At 47.8% G+C, this 15,105-nt stretch overlaps 1 protein-coding gene and 1 non-coding gene across 8 annotated transcripts in view; both read left to right on the forward strand.

Annotated features, from left to right (window-relative positions):
- The window catches only part of CHD4 (chromodomain helicase DNA binding protein 4), a 28,925-nt gene that overhangs the window by 3,136 nt on the left and 10,684 nt on the right, over window positions 1-15,105 (forward strand). For 4 of the 7 annotated variants that reach the window (XM_037514482.2, XM_054696486.1, XM_054696487.1 and 1 more), the window contains exons 3-25: window positions 1,476-1,597; window positions 1,802-2,017; window positions 2,228-2,346; window positions 2,465-2,706; window positions 2,885-3,012; window positions 3,261-3,396; window positions 3,529-3,707; window positions 3,893-4,132; window positions 4,792-4,995; window positions 5,113-5,318; window positions 5,654-5,785; window positions 5,865-5,961; window positions 6,790-6,981; window positions 7,459-7,659; window positions 7,819-7,956; window positions 8,473-8,594; window positions 8,729-8,902; window positions 9,209-9,350; window positions 9,434-9,565; window positions 9,678-9,795; window positions 11,305-11,429; window positions 11,772-12,009; window positions 12,174-12,349. In XM_037514482.2, the coding sequence (XP_037370379.1) occupies window positions 1,476-1,597; window positions 1,802-2,017; window positions 2,228-2,346; window positions 2,465-2,706; window positions 2,885-3,012; window positions 3,261-3,396; window positions 3,529-3,707; window positions 3,893-4,132; window positions 4,792-4,995; window positions 5,113-5,318; window positions 5,654-5,785; window positions 5,865-5,961; window positions 6,790-6,981; window positions 7,459-7,659; window positions 7,819-7,956; window positions 8,473-8,594; window positions 8,729-8,902; window positions 9,209-9,350; window positions 9,434-9,565; window positions 9,678-9,795; window positions 11,305-11,429; window positions 11,772-12,009; window positions 12,174-12,349 (3,779 nt within the window). The remainder of the gene's footprint in view (window positions 1-1,475; window positions 1,598-1,801; window positions 2,018-2,227; window positions 2,347-2,464; window positions 2,707-2,884; window positions 3,013-3,260; window positions 3,397-3,528; window positions 3,708-3,892; window positions 4,133-4,791; window positions 4,996-5,112; window positions 5,319-5,653; window positions 5,786-5,864; window positions 5,962-6,789; window positions 6,982-7,458; window positions 7,660-7,818; window positions 7,957-8,472; window positions 8,595-8,728; window positions 8,903-9,208; window positions 9,351-9,433; window positions 9,566-9,677; window positions 9,796-11,304; window positions 11,430-11,771; window positions 12,010-12,173; window positions 12,350-15,105) is intronic. The other 3 variants (XM_054696489.1, XM_054696490.1, XM_054696491.1) reach the window with 2 other exon arrangements.
- LOC119248570 (U7 small nuclear RNA) lies at window positions 4,416-4,478 on the forward strand. Its single transcript, XR_005125984.1, has one exon. It is a non-coding gene; the product is annotated as a U7 small nuclear RNA (small nuclear RNA).

Consider the following 15,105-nt stretch of genomic DNA (forward strand, 5'->3'; position numbering starts at 1 on the left):
CCTATATGTTGCATAGGTTGCTGCCTCTAATCTGGAAGAGGTGGTTTAGGATCTGTATGGTTTGGACTCTGGATGGGGTGATGAGGAACTGAGTTTGAGACTTTTTGTGGGCTCTCATTCTTCCAGGTAAATCTTTTAGGTATCAAAAATTTGAAGACAAGATTGTATGCTCTGATCCTAGCTTCACTGAGCGTTTGTTAAAGCTAAACTCTGATGATTAGAAAGATAACTGATTTAGGGAGTAACCCAGTCCCTCTCTTAGTATTACCCTTTATGTTTGTCTTGGATTTCCTTGCCTGGAACATTAGAGTGGCCTCCTGAGAACTGTGTCACCCCAGGATAGGTGTAAGAGAGGTGGCATTTGGACCTGGGGCCAGGTAATAATTGGAAAGTCTTCTGTTAGGGTAGTCTCCCCCACATCCCCCCCTCCCTGCCACTTCCTGTCTGTCCTGTGTTGGCAGCTGGGTGCCCTGGGCTGGCTTCTGCGGTCAGGAGCCATTTTCCTTCTCCTCAGTGGGTGAGGCACTCCCTCCTTCTCTCCACTCCCTTCTCCACTCCCCCCTCCTTGGGCGGGGGTGGCTTGGGAAGAAGGAGAGAGAGGAGGGAGGAGGGAGCTGGTGTGCTGGTGTAAATGTCTGTTACAAAGGAAGCTGCCTCCTGGCCTTCTCCTCCCCCCTGTGCCCCTTCCCACCTATCCCTGCCCAGGAGCTCTTAGTGTTACCCCAGGCTTTGTGTGTGCTCCCAGCCAGGGGAGGAGGTGGAGCCAGATGGGAGGAGGAAGGGGAGGGTGGAGGAGATGGTGACAGCTGGGCTGATTTGGGCCCCTGGGGAGAAGAGGCTACTGACCCAGGAGAAGCTGAGGAGAAACAGCAGAGCTGGAGATGGGGAAAGGAAATTATGTTTGGGAGTGGGCGTGAGATTGAGTTGGCAGCTGGACCTGGGCTCTGGAAGTTGTGATTGTTTTGAGCAGTGATGACCCAAAGGGGTTAGCAGAGGGTGTAGTTTCTAGGACCCCTGAACTGATATTCTGGGAATGTGATGAGAGTGTATGCTGTAGTTTTTGCCTTTTCTGGTAGGGTCTTTCATTCTCACTGCCTGGTTTAGAGAGTATTTGGTGGGCAGATACAGATGGACTAGACCTCTTTCTCGTATTTGGTTAACTCTAGGTGGCTTAATTCAACTGCACAGCGAAGATATAGAAGCTCCTGTTAGGGATGAAGGTGAAGAGGTAGAGGTCTGGACAGCTGCCCGAGGTGGGCCTGGTCTGGCCTGGCAGGCCTATTTCGGGTATATACAGCTCTCTCTTTGTCTGTTTTTGTACTGAGTATCAGCTTCCTTCTGTGGAGAGTATAGCTGTTCTCTTCAGTGGAATCTGGGACAAGAGGTGGGGGAATAAAGTCTAAAGCCTCTGGATTAGGCTCTAACCTTTTGCTATTGATCTTTTCCCTGCCTACTTCTTTGCCAAATATATGTAGAAAATGAAGAGGACCCAGAAGAGGATTTGTCAGAAGCAGAAACTCCAAAGCTCAAGAAGAAGAAGAAACCTAAAAAACCTCGGGACCCTAAAATCCCTAAGAGCAAGCGCCAAAAAAAGGAGGTGAGTGGGTGACTGGGTGTTATGGGGAATAAGAGGAAGAAGGGAGGAGCTCTGAGAAGGGTTGCAGGGCTGGGGGCTTTTGTTTTCTGCTTCTGGAGTCTGGAGAGGTGGGTCAGGTCCTGGGGATGAGCCTCAGGGCTGTCCTGAGGTCAGCATGTGTGTAGCATGTGTGTCTGTCTCCCTCTCCCCCCTTCCCTGCTCCAGCGTGTGCTCTTATGCCGGCAGCTGGGGGACAGCTCTGGGGAGGGGCCCGAGTTTGTGGAGGAGGAAGAAGAGGTGGCTCTTCGCTCAGACAGTGAGGGCAGCGACTACACCCCTGGCAAGAAGAAGAAAAAGAAGCTTGGACCTAAGAAAGAAAAGAAGAGCAAATCCAAGCGGAAGGAGGAGGAAGAGGAGGATGATGACGATGATGATTCAAAGGTGCCTGGACTTCCATCCCCTTCTCTGTGTGTTAACTCCTGTCCTTTGTTTCACAGACACTCCTCTGCTCTTTGGAACGTTTTCTCCACTTACTGCTAATGATTTCCTCTCAGCTCTCTTACCCGGGGGTTTGCAAACCTTAGTTTCAACTCATTCTCATAGCAGGTGTGGGCAGTAGGTGTCAGGTCTTTGACCTTGTTCTCTCTGCAGGAACCTAAATCATCTGCTCAGCTCCTGGAAGACTGGGGCATGGAAGACATTGACCATGTGTTCTCAGAGGAGGATTACCGCACCCTCACCAACTACAAGGCCTTCAGCCAGTTTGTCCGGTAAATAAGAGTTTGGGGCGCGGGGGGAGGAGAGTACTTATGCAATCTCTTCTCACTTCCCTTCCCTCTCTTTTATTCATGAACTTTTTTCTGTTCTTACCCTATTTCTCTACCACAGACCCCTTATTGCTGCCAAAAACCCTAAGATTGCTGTCTCCAAGATGATGATGGTTTTGGGTGCAAAGTGGCGGGAATTCAGTACCAACAACCCCTTCAAAGGCAGTTCTGGGGCTTCAGTGGCAGCGGCGGCCGCGGCGGCAGTGGCTGTGGTGGAGAGCATGGTGACCGCCACAGAAGTTGCACCACCACCTCCCCCCGTGGAGGTGCCTATCCGCAAGGCCAAGACCAAGGAGGGCAAAGGTGAAATGGGGCTCCATGGAGGGGAAGGACAAGTGTGGGCTTAGGATGTTGAAGGCAGAGAAAGCATGGAGATTCTGTTCTTTTAGCACTAAGCTAGAGATTGGAGGGAGGAATGGCCCTTGGATTTAGAAGGGAACTTTGGGTTGGATGATCTTAACTTGCACTCTTCTGACTTCAGGTCCCAATGCTCGGAGAAAACCCAAGGGTAGCCCTCGTGTACCTGATGCCAAGAAGCCTAAACCCAAGAAAGTCGCACCCCTGAAAATCAAGCTGGGAGGTTTTGGTTCTAAGCGTAAGAGATCCTCGGTGAGAGCCCAGTGCAGCCCTTTGGTGGAGGGCCCTGTCTAAACAAGAGGACATCACCTTATAGCAGGATCTAGCGTTCATGGTGGGCACGTGAGGGGGGGGGGCTGGCCGCAGAACAAGGTCTGACTAGGCTCCATGTAGAACAGACCTTGCTGGGATTCTAGGCTCCCTGGTAAGAGTGATTCCTTCTCTGCCACTCTCTTCCCTTGGGTTTGAACCTCTAACCATGTGCCTTTTCATTCTGCCAGAGTGAGGATGATGACTTAGATGTGGAGTCTGACTTCGATGATGCCAGTATCAATAGCTATTCTGTTTCTGATGGTTCCACCAGCCGCAGTAGCCGCAGTCGCAAGAAACTCCGAACCACTAAAAAGAAGAAGAAAGGTGTGTTTCTTTTCTGTATCTGTATGTGGTGGGATAAGGTGGGAGTGGTTGGGGAAAATCTCCCTATGGAGATAGGGGTTGGGGGGAGGTAGTTTTTTTCTAATAACTGGGCTTTCCCTCTTCCTTGCCCAGGCGAGGAGGAGGTGACTGCTGTGGATGGTTATGAGACAGACCACCAGGACTATTGCGAGGTGTGCCAGCAAGGCGGTGAGATCATCCTGTGTGATACCTGTCCCCGAGCCTACCACATGGTCTGCCTGGATCCGGATATGGAGAAGGCTCCTGAGGGCAAGTGGAGCTGCCCACACTGTGTGAGTACTTGGCCATTGTGGCCCTTGGGAGCCCTGGAAGGGTGGGGCGAGAAGGCTTTTATGGGTCTGGTGGGAGTAGACTTGGTGATGGTCCTGGTGTGGGCTTCAGGAAGCATTCAGAAGGGGGATGGGTGTGGTTCAGGGGTGGGGGGTGGGAATAATCAGACTCTGGTCTTCCTCTGCAGGAGAAGGAAGGCATCCAGTGGGAGGCTAAAGAAGACAATTCGGAGGGTGAGGAGATCCTTGAAGAGGTTGGTGGTGACCCCGAAGAGGAGGATGACCACCATATGGAATTCTGTCGGGTTTGCAAGGATGGTGGGGAGCTGCTCTGCTGTGACACCTGTCCTTCTTCATACCACATTCACTGCCTGAACCCCCCACTTCCAGAGATCCCCAACGGTGAATGGCTGTGTCCCCGTTGTACGGTGAGTGACTTCCCCCAGCCAGGTGGGAGATGTGAAGTGTAGCCCAACATTAGGGTTAAATGCAGGCATGAGACTGAGGGGCAGGAGAGGCCGATGGAGAACTATAGACCACCTAGCCCTGAGACAGGTATCCTGGGAAAATGTCGGACTAACGTCAAACAAAGAAATTGATGCTTTGCCTGTTCTTTTAAAGGGGGTGGAGCAGTGTTCTTATAGCCCAGAACATCTCTCCCTGACTTGCCATCCAGTCCTGGGGCGCTGGTAGTTTAGAATGGTTAAATAGGAGTGTTACAGCTCTTTTAGAATTTGTCTAGCAGGTTTTCCGGTCCTCACCCGGAGACCCCCACTTAAAAAAAAAAAAAAGGGAAAAAGAATGGTTAAATAGGGCGACTTGCTGCCTTCAGATTGGTTGAAAGAGGAGTTCTGTGCTTGTGGTCTGCTTTGGATTGTCGAAGTCTAACTATTGGCTCTGTTAAGTAAATAGGAATGAAATTCTGAAGTAGGGAGGGACTTATATTACTCTTTCAGTAGAAGTGTCCTGGAATTAGATCTTACTTGAAATGAAGCTTAGTAATCCTTTGATTTGGTTGAGGCTGTGGGCTCTATCATCTCCTCCCCAGGATAATGATTTGATGTTGGATTCTCTTTTTTTCCCACAGTGTCCAGCTCTTAAGGGCAAAGTCCAGAAGATCCTCATCTGGAAATGGGGTCAACCACCATCTCCCACACCAGTGCCTCGGCCTCCAGATGCTGATCCCAATACTCCCTCCCCCAAACCCTTGGAGGGGCGGCCAGAGCGGCAGTTCTTTGTGAAATGGCAAGGCATGTCTTATTGGCACTGCTCCTGGGTGTCCGAATTGCAGGTAAACCTGGAATGCACTAGAGATAGGGGGCTCGAGAAGAGGGTAGTGAGAAAAGAGCCTCGGGGAGAGAAGGTGTATATAACTTCTGGGTTGACTTACTTATCTTTCTGCTTGCAGTTGGAGCTGCATTGTCAAGTGATGTTCCGAAACTATCAGCGGAAGAATGATATGGATGAACCACCCTCTGGGGATTTTGGTGGAGATGAAGAAAAGAGCCGAAAGCGAAAGAACAAGGACCCCAAGTTTGCAGAGATGGAGGAGCGCTTCTACCGCTATGGGATAAAACCTGAGTGGATGATGATCCACCGAATTCTCAACCACAGGTACGAATGGAGCTGGGCCAGACTGGTGTTTGTCTTGGGAATCCTGGAGGTAGGCCGTATATCCACTGGGAGATCCCTACCAAAGGGAGTAAGAAAATGGATTTAGACTTGGAAGAGACCTCTACATGTTATTAACCAACTGAATCCTGGTGTCTGAGCCATAGGCAACTATAGATTAGAGGTCATTTTTGGTTCAAAGACTGGTATAGTAGAGGCTTTGAATTGTATGTCTGGCCTCCGTAGAGTCTGGTTACTGACAGTTTTGAGAGCAGGGCTGACTTAGGCAAAGAGGAGGGTGGCCTGGCTCTGACTGTGTTCTCTCCTTGACCTTACAGCGTGGACAAGAAGGGCCATGTCCACTACTTGATTAAGTGGCGGGACTTGCCATATGATCAGGCATCCTGGGAGAGTGAGGATGTGGAGATACAAGATTATGACCTGTTTAAGCAGAGCTATTGGAATCACAGGTGAGTGGCTTGGGTGAGGGGTGGAGTAGCTCTTTACTGAGAAGGACCCTTGACAACTGTGTGATGTTGTCTCTTTCAGAGAGTTAATGAGGGGTGAGGAAGGACGGCCAGGCAAGAAACTCAAGAAGGTAAAGCTGAGGAAGTTGGAGAGGCCTCCTGAAACACCAACAGTTGATGTGAGTTGGGGCAAAACTGGGACGGCACAATTTGTTGTGTAGGACGATGTACGTGTGCTTCAGCCTAGTGATGTGATTTGGTGGCTTGATCTGCAGGTCCTGACTTTATAGCTGAGGATGCCCCGTGAGGCCTGTTGCCCTTCCTCCCCATTTCTCTGTAAATCGGGAAATACTAGCATTACTTTCTCTTTTCATCAGAAAAATGGAAATATGGAAGGTGTGGTGTTTTAAACGATTGAGGAAGTGTTACCTAGTGAGGGGTCGCACAACCAAGCTTTGTGAAACTCACGTTGGAATCTGGGCCCTCTAACCCTTATTTTCTGGCTCAATTGCTTGGGTCTTTCTTGATTAATGTGAGAATGAAATGGTTAAGGCTAAAAAGATGAATCTATCAGTAGATTATTACAGTGAGCAATTTGCACAATTTCCAAACGTAATATTTATGCATCGGAAACTATTACGTTAAATGTCAATTACACCTCAGCTAAAAAAATCAAGTAAAAGGTGAATCTAGTGGAAATAGAGGATTATTTATCTGACTAGCAGAGCCTTACTGGATTACTGAGAAGGACCCTAGACAACTAGATTGCCAGGCAGGCTGTGATGTGTCTTTCCTCAGATCTGTATGCCTGATAGATTAATTGCCTTACTTCCTGGAGGGTCTTAAATCAGTCACAAAGTTTCAGTGATCATTGAGGGTCTTTTCCTCACAGTTTCCTTAAGACTCTCAAGGAAGAGCTCTTGAAGATGTGTGAAGAAGAGGCATTGCTCTTTTAATGGAAGGAAGTGATTCCTTCTTAGCTCTTGACTTCTTATATCATCTTTCAGCCAACTGTGAAGTATGAGCGGCAGCCGGAGTACCTGGATGCTACAGGTGGAACCTTGCACCCCTATCAGATGGAGGGCTTGAACTGGTTGCGCTTTTCCTGGGCTCAGGGCACCGATACCATCTTGGCTGATGAGATGGGTCTGGGGAAGACTGTGCAGACTGCGGTCTTCCTCTATTCTCTCTACAAGGAGGTAGGAGAGCTAGGCTGTTAGGTATTTTACGCTCTTAGTTTACGGTCTTAGTTCTGAGGAGAGTAAAAGGAAGAAAAAATTGGTTGCTGATCTTGATGAATACTGTTGAATGGCAGAAAGGTAGACACATGTACTTGGAGGAAGATTTGATGAGATGGAGCTGTGGGTAAAATTGGTGGTGGGTGCAGAGAGCCTCAGTCCTGGGGCAATGGATTTGAGTTGTGATAAGTGGAATTGTCCGTGGAATTAGTATGGAAAGACCTAATGGAAGAGGTAAGGTTTTAGGCTGTCTGTAAAAGCAGACTTGACTTTGTGGAGTGGAGTAGGCAGCGTGTTCCCACGCATAGAGAGAGGTGAGGGTGAGTCCATACACCAGACCTCAGCTAGCTCTGGGGGATAGGGGTACAGGGGGGTGCTGGCCTTCTAGTGTGGTGTGACCCTTGGTTCTTACACTGTTGCTACTCTTCTTTCTCTAAGGGTCATTCCAAAGGCCCCTTCCTAGTGAGTGCCCCTCTTTCTACCATCATCAACTGGGAGCGGGAGTTTGAAATGTGGGCTCCAGATATGTATGTGGTGACCTACGTGGGTGACAAAGACAGCCGTGCCATCATCCGAGAGAATGAGTTCTCCTTTGAAGACAATGCCATTCGTGGTGGCAAGAAGGCCTCCCGTATGAAGGTATTTCTGTGGGAGGGAGATCATCCTAGAGGGATGGGACCTAGTCTTTGGGGTGAGACAAATTGGATAACAGCTCGGAGGAGAGAACACCCTACATGTGCCTGGGTGTGCTGACACTGGGGGAGGTAACATTAGTGACCCGCTGGCTTTCTTGTGCAGAAAGAGGCATCTGTGAAATTCCATGTGCTGCTGACATCTTATGAGTTGATCACCATTGATATGGCCATCTTGGGTTCCATTGATTGGGCCTGCCTCATTGTGGATGAAGCCCATAGGCTCAAGAACAATCAGTCTAAGGTGAGGGCTTGGCAGTGGTTTTGGCCTTGAGTTTTAGTTTTCTAGTTTCACTCATTAAGCAGAGGCATAGGAGGGGAGGCAAGGGAAAAGTGGCCTCTGCCTTTTTTTTTTTTAAGATTTTATTTATTTATTTATACAAGCACTGGGTACAGTCAGAAGTGCGGGAGGGTGAGAGAGTCAGAGGGGAGAGCAGAGCAGGCAGAATGATGAAGTACACTGCCGAGGGGAGCAGCGGGCGGCAGGAGAGATCTGTGCACCATGTGGGACCCTCTCCAGGGGCCGGGGATTGAACCGGCACTGCAGAGGCTGCGGGCAGCTTCGCATCCCAGCACTCAACTGCTGCGCCACTGGGGAGGCCCGCCTCTGCCTTCTTGTGAGAGAGAACCTTGGTGGCCCGCCTTAAGGAGATGGCGCTGGGTGGGGCTAAACTAATGGGCAGTGAAATAGCTGGAACTTGGTGCAGAGATCCTGGAGTTTTCTCCTCATTGGATTTAACATCTTCCTCTGCTTTCCCAGTTCTTCCGGGTCTTAAATGGCTACTCACTCCAGCATAAGCTGTTGCTGACGGGAACCCCGCTACAGAACAATCTAGAAGAGTTGTTTCATCTGCTCAACTTTCTGACCCCCGAGAGGTTCCAGTAAGTGTGTATTTACCCATAACCAGCTTGCAACTTGGCTGCTTTTAATTCTTCCTGTTGCCCCTTTTCTACATCACTTTCTTTTCTTCCTTTTGCTCTTGCCAACAACTTTTCCTTTCTTTCTCTTTTTGAAGCAATTTGGAAGGCTTCTTGGAGGAGTTTGCTGACATTGCCAAGGAAGACCAGATTAAAAAATTGCATGACATGCTGGGGCCCCACATGTTGCGGCGGCTCAAAGCTGATGTATTCAAGAATATGCCATCCAAGACAGAGCTGATTGTGCGTGTGGAGCTGAGCCCCATGCAGAAGTGAGTCGGAAGGGACAGAAGCAGTGACTCCATTTTGCAAATTTAGACATCTGCCAGTCTGCGGAGCAGTTCTTACTCCTTCCCACACTGCCTCAAGGCATCTGTGACAGGAGCAAGCAAGGCCTAAAGAAATCTCATGCCAGAGGCCTGGAGCCATGTGCTTATTAGTTATCCTTCCCTTATTCAACATGGTGACGTTGGTGTTTAGTGAGATACTTCTGCAGGAAGTTCGCATACCTTGGGGGGAGTGCATCAGGAGTCATGTGAGACCCTTGAGTCTGACTGCTTTTTCTGTTGCCCGTGTAGGAAGTACTACAAGTACATTCTCACTCGAAATTTTGAAGCACTCAATGCTCGAGGTGGTGGCAACCAGGTTTCCCTGTTAAATGTGGTGATGGATCTTAAGAAGTGCTGCAACCACCCGTATCTCTTCCCTGTGGCTGCAATGGTATGTTGGGCCCCTTCCTCCCTGGGTTGGAACCTCTCCATTGGGCTTGCTTTCAATGTTTTTCTCTTTGCTTCTCTCCTTAGGAAGCCCCTAAGATGCCTAATGGCATGTATGATGGCAGTGCCCTAATCAGAGCATCTGGGAAGTTGCTGCTGCTACAGAAGATGCTCAAGAACCTTAAGGAGGGAGGGCACCGTGTGCTTATTTTCTCCCAGGTATTGTGTGGTGGGGCTGGGGGCTTCAGGTCAGCAGTAGACAAGCCTCATCATGGCATGGGGAAAGGGGCAGTCCTCTGGCTCCACTGTAACTAGACTCTTGCTCTTCCAGATGACTAAGATGTTGGACCTGCTAGAGGATTTCCTGGAACATGAAGGTTATAAGTATGAGCGTATTGACGGTGGGATTACTGGGAACATGCGTCAAGAGGCCATTGACCGCTTCAACGGTGAGCGAGGAGAAGGGGCTTCCACCCAGGCATCTCCGTTTGCCTGTGTCTTTGGGCCTGCCAGTCTGCAGAGCGGTTCTTCCTCCTTCCCACATTCTGCCTCAAGGCATTTGTGACAGGAGCAAGCAAGGCCTAAAGAAACCTGATGCCAGGGGCCTGGCATGTTCTTATCATCATGTTCTCATGCATTTGCTTTTCTGTGTAGTTGATTTTAGGTCTCAGACAGTTGATAGGGAAGAGGAAAGCTTTGAATGTCTTGATTGGAAGACTATTCGACTGTTCTTAGGAGAGCTTTTCCCTTTGGAGTTCTTATTCTTTCTGCTAGAAAGAAGAGCATTTTACGTAACTCTCCTCATTGTATTTTGAGGCCTGAGAGGGACCAGGACTTTTCTAATCTCAATAGCACGTTAGTGGCAGACTTGTCTCCGTACCGCTACCCTTCTTCTTTTTTTTTTGTTTTTGTTTGTTTAAAGATTTATGCATGCATACAAAAGTTGGGATTTAGGCCAGCAGAATGGGGGTGGTGAGAGGATTCACCAGAGACAGAGTGGGAAACAGAACAGGCAGACTGACCAAAGTACACTGCTAAGGGGAGCAGCGGGTGAGACAGGAGAGGTCTGCTGCGCCATGTTGGCAACTGCTCCCTGGCCAGCCAGGGAATCGAACTCAAGCTGGAGAGGCTACAGACAGCTTCATAGGTTGCGTCTTAACCCCTTGCGCCATCAGGGAGGCCCAACCCTTCTTTTTTTTAACGTTTAATTTTTAAATAATTTTGAACCTAAGTTGCAAAAAATAGAGTTCATGTATACCCCCCACCCTGTTTCCCTTCATAACAACAACATATGTAAGCACAGTATAATTATCAAAACCAGGAAATTAACATTGGTACAATATTGTTGACTTAGCTACAAGCCTTAATTGAATGTCACCACTTTTTTCCCTAATGCCTTTTTAGGAATCCAACCTCAGATGCCAGATTGCATTGTCTGTTGCTTCTCTTCCTGTCTGTAGTAGTTACTCATTCTTTTTTCTTCTTTCATGACATTGAAACTTTAAGCATGTACTGGTCAGTTTGTAGACTCTCAAGTTTAGGTTTGTTTGATATTTTCTGATTAAATTGAGTTTGGTCATTTGGACAAGAATCCCATAAAAGTTCTTTTTCATGCATCATAACTGCATCATAACAGTGAGGACATGACGTGTCGATAACGTCCCTTACTGATGATATACCTTGATTTGCTGGGTTAAGGTGGTGCAGAGTATCTTCTCTGTAAAGTTACTTTTACCTGCTGTAATTGCTAACTGTCTTGAGGGAGGTATTTGAGACAATAGTAATCTCCTGTTTCTCCTTATACTTTGACACTGGGTTCAGTATCCACAGGTAGACCTTGCTGCCAACAATTATTACTGTGATTGCATAATGAAGTTTTCTATTTCTGACATTCCTTCTACATTTATTAATGGAAATTCAGGAGACACTTTTAATGGGATTTTTGGTTCTGTTTTTAGCACCGGGTGCTCAGCAGTTCTGCTTCTTGCTTTCCACACGAGCTGGAGGCCTTGGAATCAATCTGGCCACTGCTGACACAGTTATTATCTATGACTCTGACTGGAACCCCCATAATGACATCCAGGTGAGCAGAGGTAGCTGCCTTGGTATGTAGTAACTTACTGGAAGCGCAGTGCTTTTTGTGAGTGCTCCACCATCTGGAATTAGTTGTTTCAGGAGGAAACAGTAGATTCTTTGGATGTAGATTCTACCTTATTGTAAGCCAGAGAGTTTGGGTTAGCTATGGTCCTGTTTTGGGTAACATGATAGAGGTGGTGTCTGGGGGCAGGGTGCAGAGAAATTTTGTATGAAGTTAAGTTGTAGTCCCTGCCCTGTGTTAGGTTTACCTTATGTGGAAATTGGACAAAAGTGGTGTTGGGCAACTATGGTTCCTTTGCCTTCTGACTTTGTTATTGTCCAACTCCAGGCCTTTAGCAGAGCTCACCGTATTGGGCAAAATAAGAAGGTGATGATCTATCGGTTTGTGACCCGTGCATCAGTGGAGGAGCGCATCACGCAGGTGGCAAAGAAGAAGATGATGCTGACGCATCTAGTGGTTCGACCTGGATTAGGCTCCAAGACTGGATCCATGTCCAAACAGGAGCTTGATGACATCCTCAAGTTTGGCACGGAGGAACTATTCAAGGATGAGGCCACAGATGGAGGTGAGCTAGTTGGGAACTTGCTTTGGTGTTGGGGTTAGCCTTTCTAAAGGGTTTCTTTGATACCTGGGCTCCTGGGACTTAGACCAAGGGGCATGTGGTGTTTGCTCTTTCCACTGCAGCTGCTGAAGCTAACTTTGAGGGTATGGACCCCTGATTCTTTCTAGGAGGAGACAACAAAGAGGGAGAGGACAGCAGCGTTATCCACTATGATGATAAGGCCATTGAACGACTGTTGGACCGTAATCAGGATGAGACTGAAGACACAGAATTGCAGGGCATGAATGAATATTTGAGCTCATTTAAAGTGGCCCAGTATGTGGTACGGGAAGAAGAGATGGGGGTGAGTATCAGTCCAAGGTAATACTGTGCTTGGTGATCGGTCCAAAACTTGGAATTGAGACCAAGATGGTATTTGAGACAGAAGGAAAACATCTGTAGACAAAATAGTACATCGATGAATTGGTAGGCCAGTCATACTCTCATCTCTGCCATGGTAGTCAGGAAACTCACAGCCGAATTTCACATTCAAAACAGTTACATTAACTAGCTCTTTATCAGAATCTAACTCTTTTTTTTTTTTTTTTTTTTTATTTATTTATACAAGCACTGGGTACAGTCAGAAGCGTGGGTGGGTGAGAGAATTCACCAGAGCCAGAGCGGGGAGCAGAGCAGGCAGAAGGACCGAAGTACACTGCTGAGGGGAGCAGCGGGCGGCAGGAGAGGTCTGCTCACCATGTGGGACCCTCCTCCGGTGGCCGGGGAGCAGCCGGGGATCGAACCGGCGCTGCAGAGGCTGCGGGCAGCTTCGCAACCCAGCGCTCAACCGCTGCGCCACCGGGGAGGCCCCAGAATCTAACTCTTTATTTTCTCTTATATTTTATTAACTACAGATAACTGCTATTTCAGGTCTCTTTGGAGGAAAGGCAGAAGATACATACCTAGGCAGCTTATCTTCCTGTGCTTTTAAAAACATTAGAATTGTTTCTCCTTTCTTCTCCCTGTCCTTTTCTTAGTATTTTGTAGTAAAATAACAAGGTACTGAAGCAATGATAAATGCATAGCTTCTGCAGTAATTCTTCCCCACCCCCAAGAAATAAATTTGGTATAAAATGAAAAAAAAAAATTTACGCTCTAGTGGTCCCCTTTAGGCCACTCAGCTTGGGGTTCTTTGAATTGGCGCCAGTTTCTGGTGATCTGTGCCATCTTTCTTATCCTTCCAATTCAAAAATATTGGCCTTAACTGTGTGTTTTTCTGATACCTGTTATCTTTGTTTTTGAAGGTGATGCTACTAACCTCAGTTTTGCGTAACTATGGCTGGAAGTCTGGCCTAGGCCTGTAGGCCAGTAGTGTTCAATGAGGAGTGTGCTTCTGGCCCGGCTGCACTGACCTTTCAGGGCAGAAACTGCAGCCAGGAGTGATCCACCGGGGCAGCGTGTGCTGACTGGTCGGGCAGGGGAGAGGTGGTGCTCTCTCTCTCCTGTTGCTAACCTTTGCTTCTGACCTCACAGGTGTCCGAAGGACCTCTCTTAAGACTGCAGCTGCTGTTCACTTTTATTATTACTAAAATTTTTTTCTTAGCAGCTCCATGGTTCAAAATTCAGAAAAAGCAAAGGTACATCTTTTCCACGCCGTCCTTTGTTTTTCTAGTTTTTTCACTAGCAGTAATAAATGATGTTTTTGTTATTTATATATTTTCTAAAAATATATATATATTTAAAGATTTGTTTATGCATGTAAGAACTGGAGTACAGGCCAGAGGTATGGGGGATGAGAGGAGTCACCAGAGACAGAGTGGGGAAGAGAACAGGTGGATTGACTGAAATATACTGCTGAGGGGAACAGCGGGTGAGTCAGGAGAGGTCTGCTGCGCCATGTGGGCAGCTCCCTGGCAGGGGATCGAACTCATGCTCCAGTGGCTGGCGACAGCTTGACAGTGCTGTGTCTTTAACCCCTGTGCCACAAGGGAAACCCTATCTTCTAAAAATAATACATATAAATCCATACAGGTGTATACAGGCACACCATGGAGATATTTTGGGTTTGGTTCCAGGCCACCACATAAAGTGAATATTGCAATAAAGTGAGTCACACACGTGTTTTGGTTTCTTAGTGCACTCTACTGTAATTGGTTAAGTGTGCAATGGCATTATTTCTAAAATACAGTGTAGAACCTTGATTAAATGTGACACAGGTGCAAAGTGAGCACGTGATGTTGGGCATGTGGCCCCAGTGGGCTCACTGATTTGTGGGGTGGCCACATACCTTTCAATCCCTTAAATTGCACCATGTGTGAAGTACAGTTAGAGGATGTGTGCCTGTATATGCCTTTGCCTCTACACATCCCTTTTCCTTTTCCTTTTTGTCTTTTAAAGATTTAATTATTTATACAAGAACTGGGGTACAGGCCAGAGGCATGGGAGGGTAAGAGAATTCATCAGAGACAAAGCGGGGAGCAGAACAGGCAGAAGGACTGAAAACACTGCTGAGAGGAGCAGCGGGTGAGACAGGAGAGGTCGGTCGAGACAGGAGGGGGTCTGCCTCTCATGTGGGTATCTCTCCGGCCAGCCAAGAATCAAACCTGCGCTGCATAAGCTGCGGACAGCTCCACAGTGCTGCGCTCAACCTGCTGTGCCACCAGGGAGGTCCCTCTTTTTTTTTTTTTAAAGATTTATGTATTTCTGCATACAAGAACTGGGGTACAGGCCAGAGGTGTGGGGGTGAGAGGATTCACCAGAGACATAGAGTGGGGAACAGAACAGGTAGACTGATTTAAACATACTGCTGAGGGGAGCAGCGGGCGAGACAGGAGAAGTCTGCTGCACCATGTGAGTTGCTCCCTGGCAGCCGGGCATCGAACTCGTGCTGCAGAGGCTGTGGATAGCTTCATAGTGCTGTGCTTAACCCCTTGCACCACCAGGGAGGCCCCTCCTTTTAAGCACCAAGTAGTTCCATATAGTATTCTTTACCTTGCCTTTGTTAACTTAATATATCTTGAAGATAAAATGCAAATCAGTACAAAAAGAGCTTTCTACTCTGCCTTTTTTGTATGCTATGTCCTTAGTTGGAGGTACCATAATTATTTATTTTATTTTTTT

The sequence above is a fragment of the Talpa occidentalis genome, unplaced genomic scaffold (assembly GCF_014898055.3).
Source record: "Talpa occidentalis isolate TD23 unplaced genomic scaffold, MPIMG_talOcc4v2.1 talOcc4.16, whole genome shotgun sequence".
NCBI classification, from domain to species: Eukaryota; Metazoa; Chordata; class Mammalia; order Eulipotyphla; family Talpidae; genus Talpa; species Talpa occidentalis.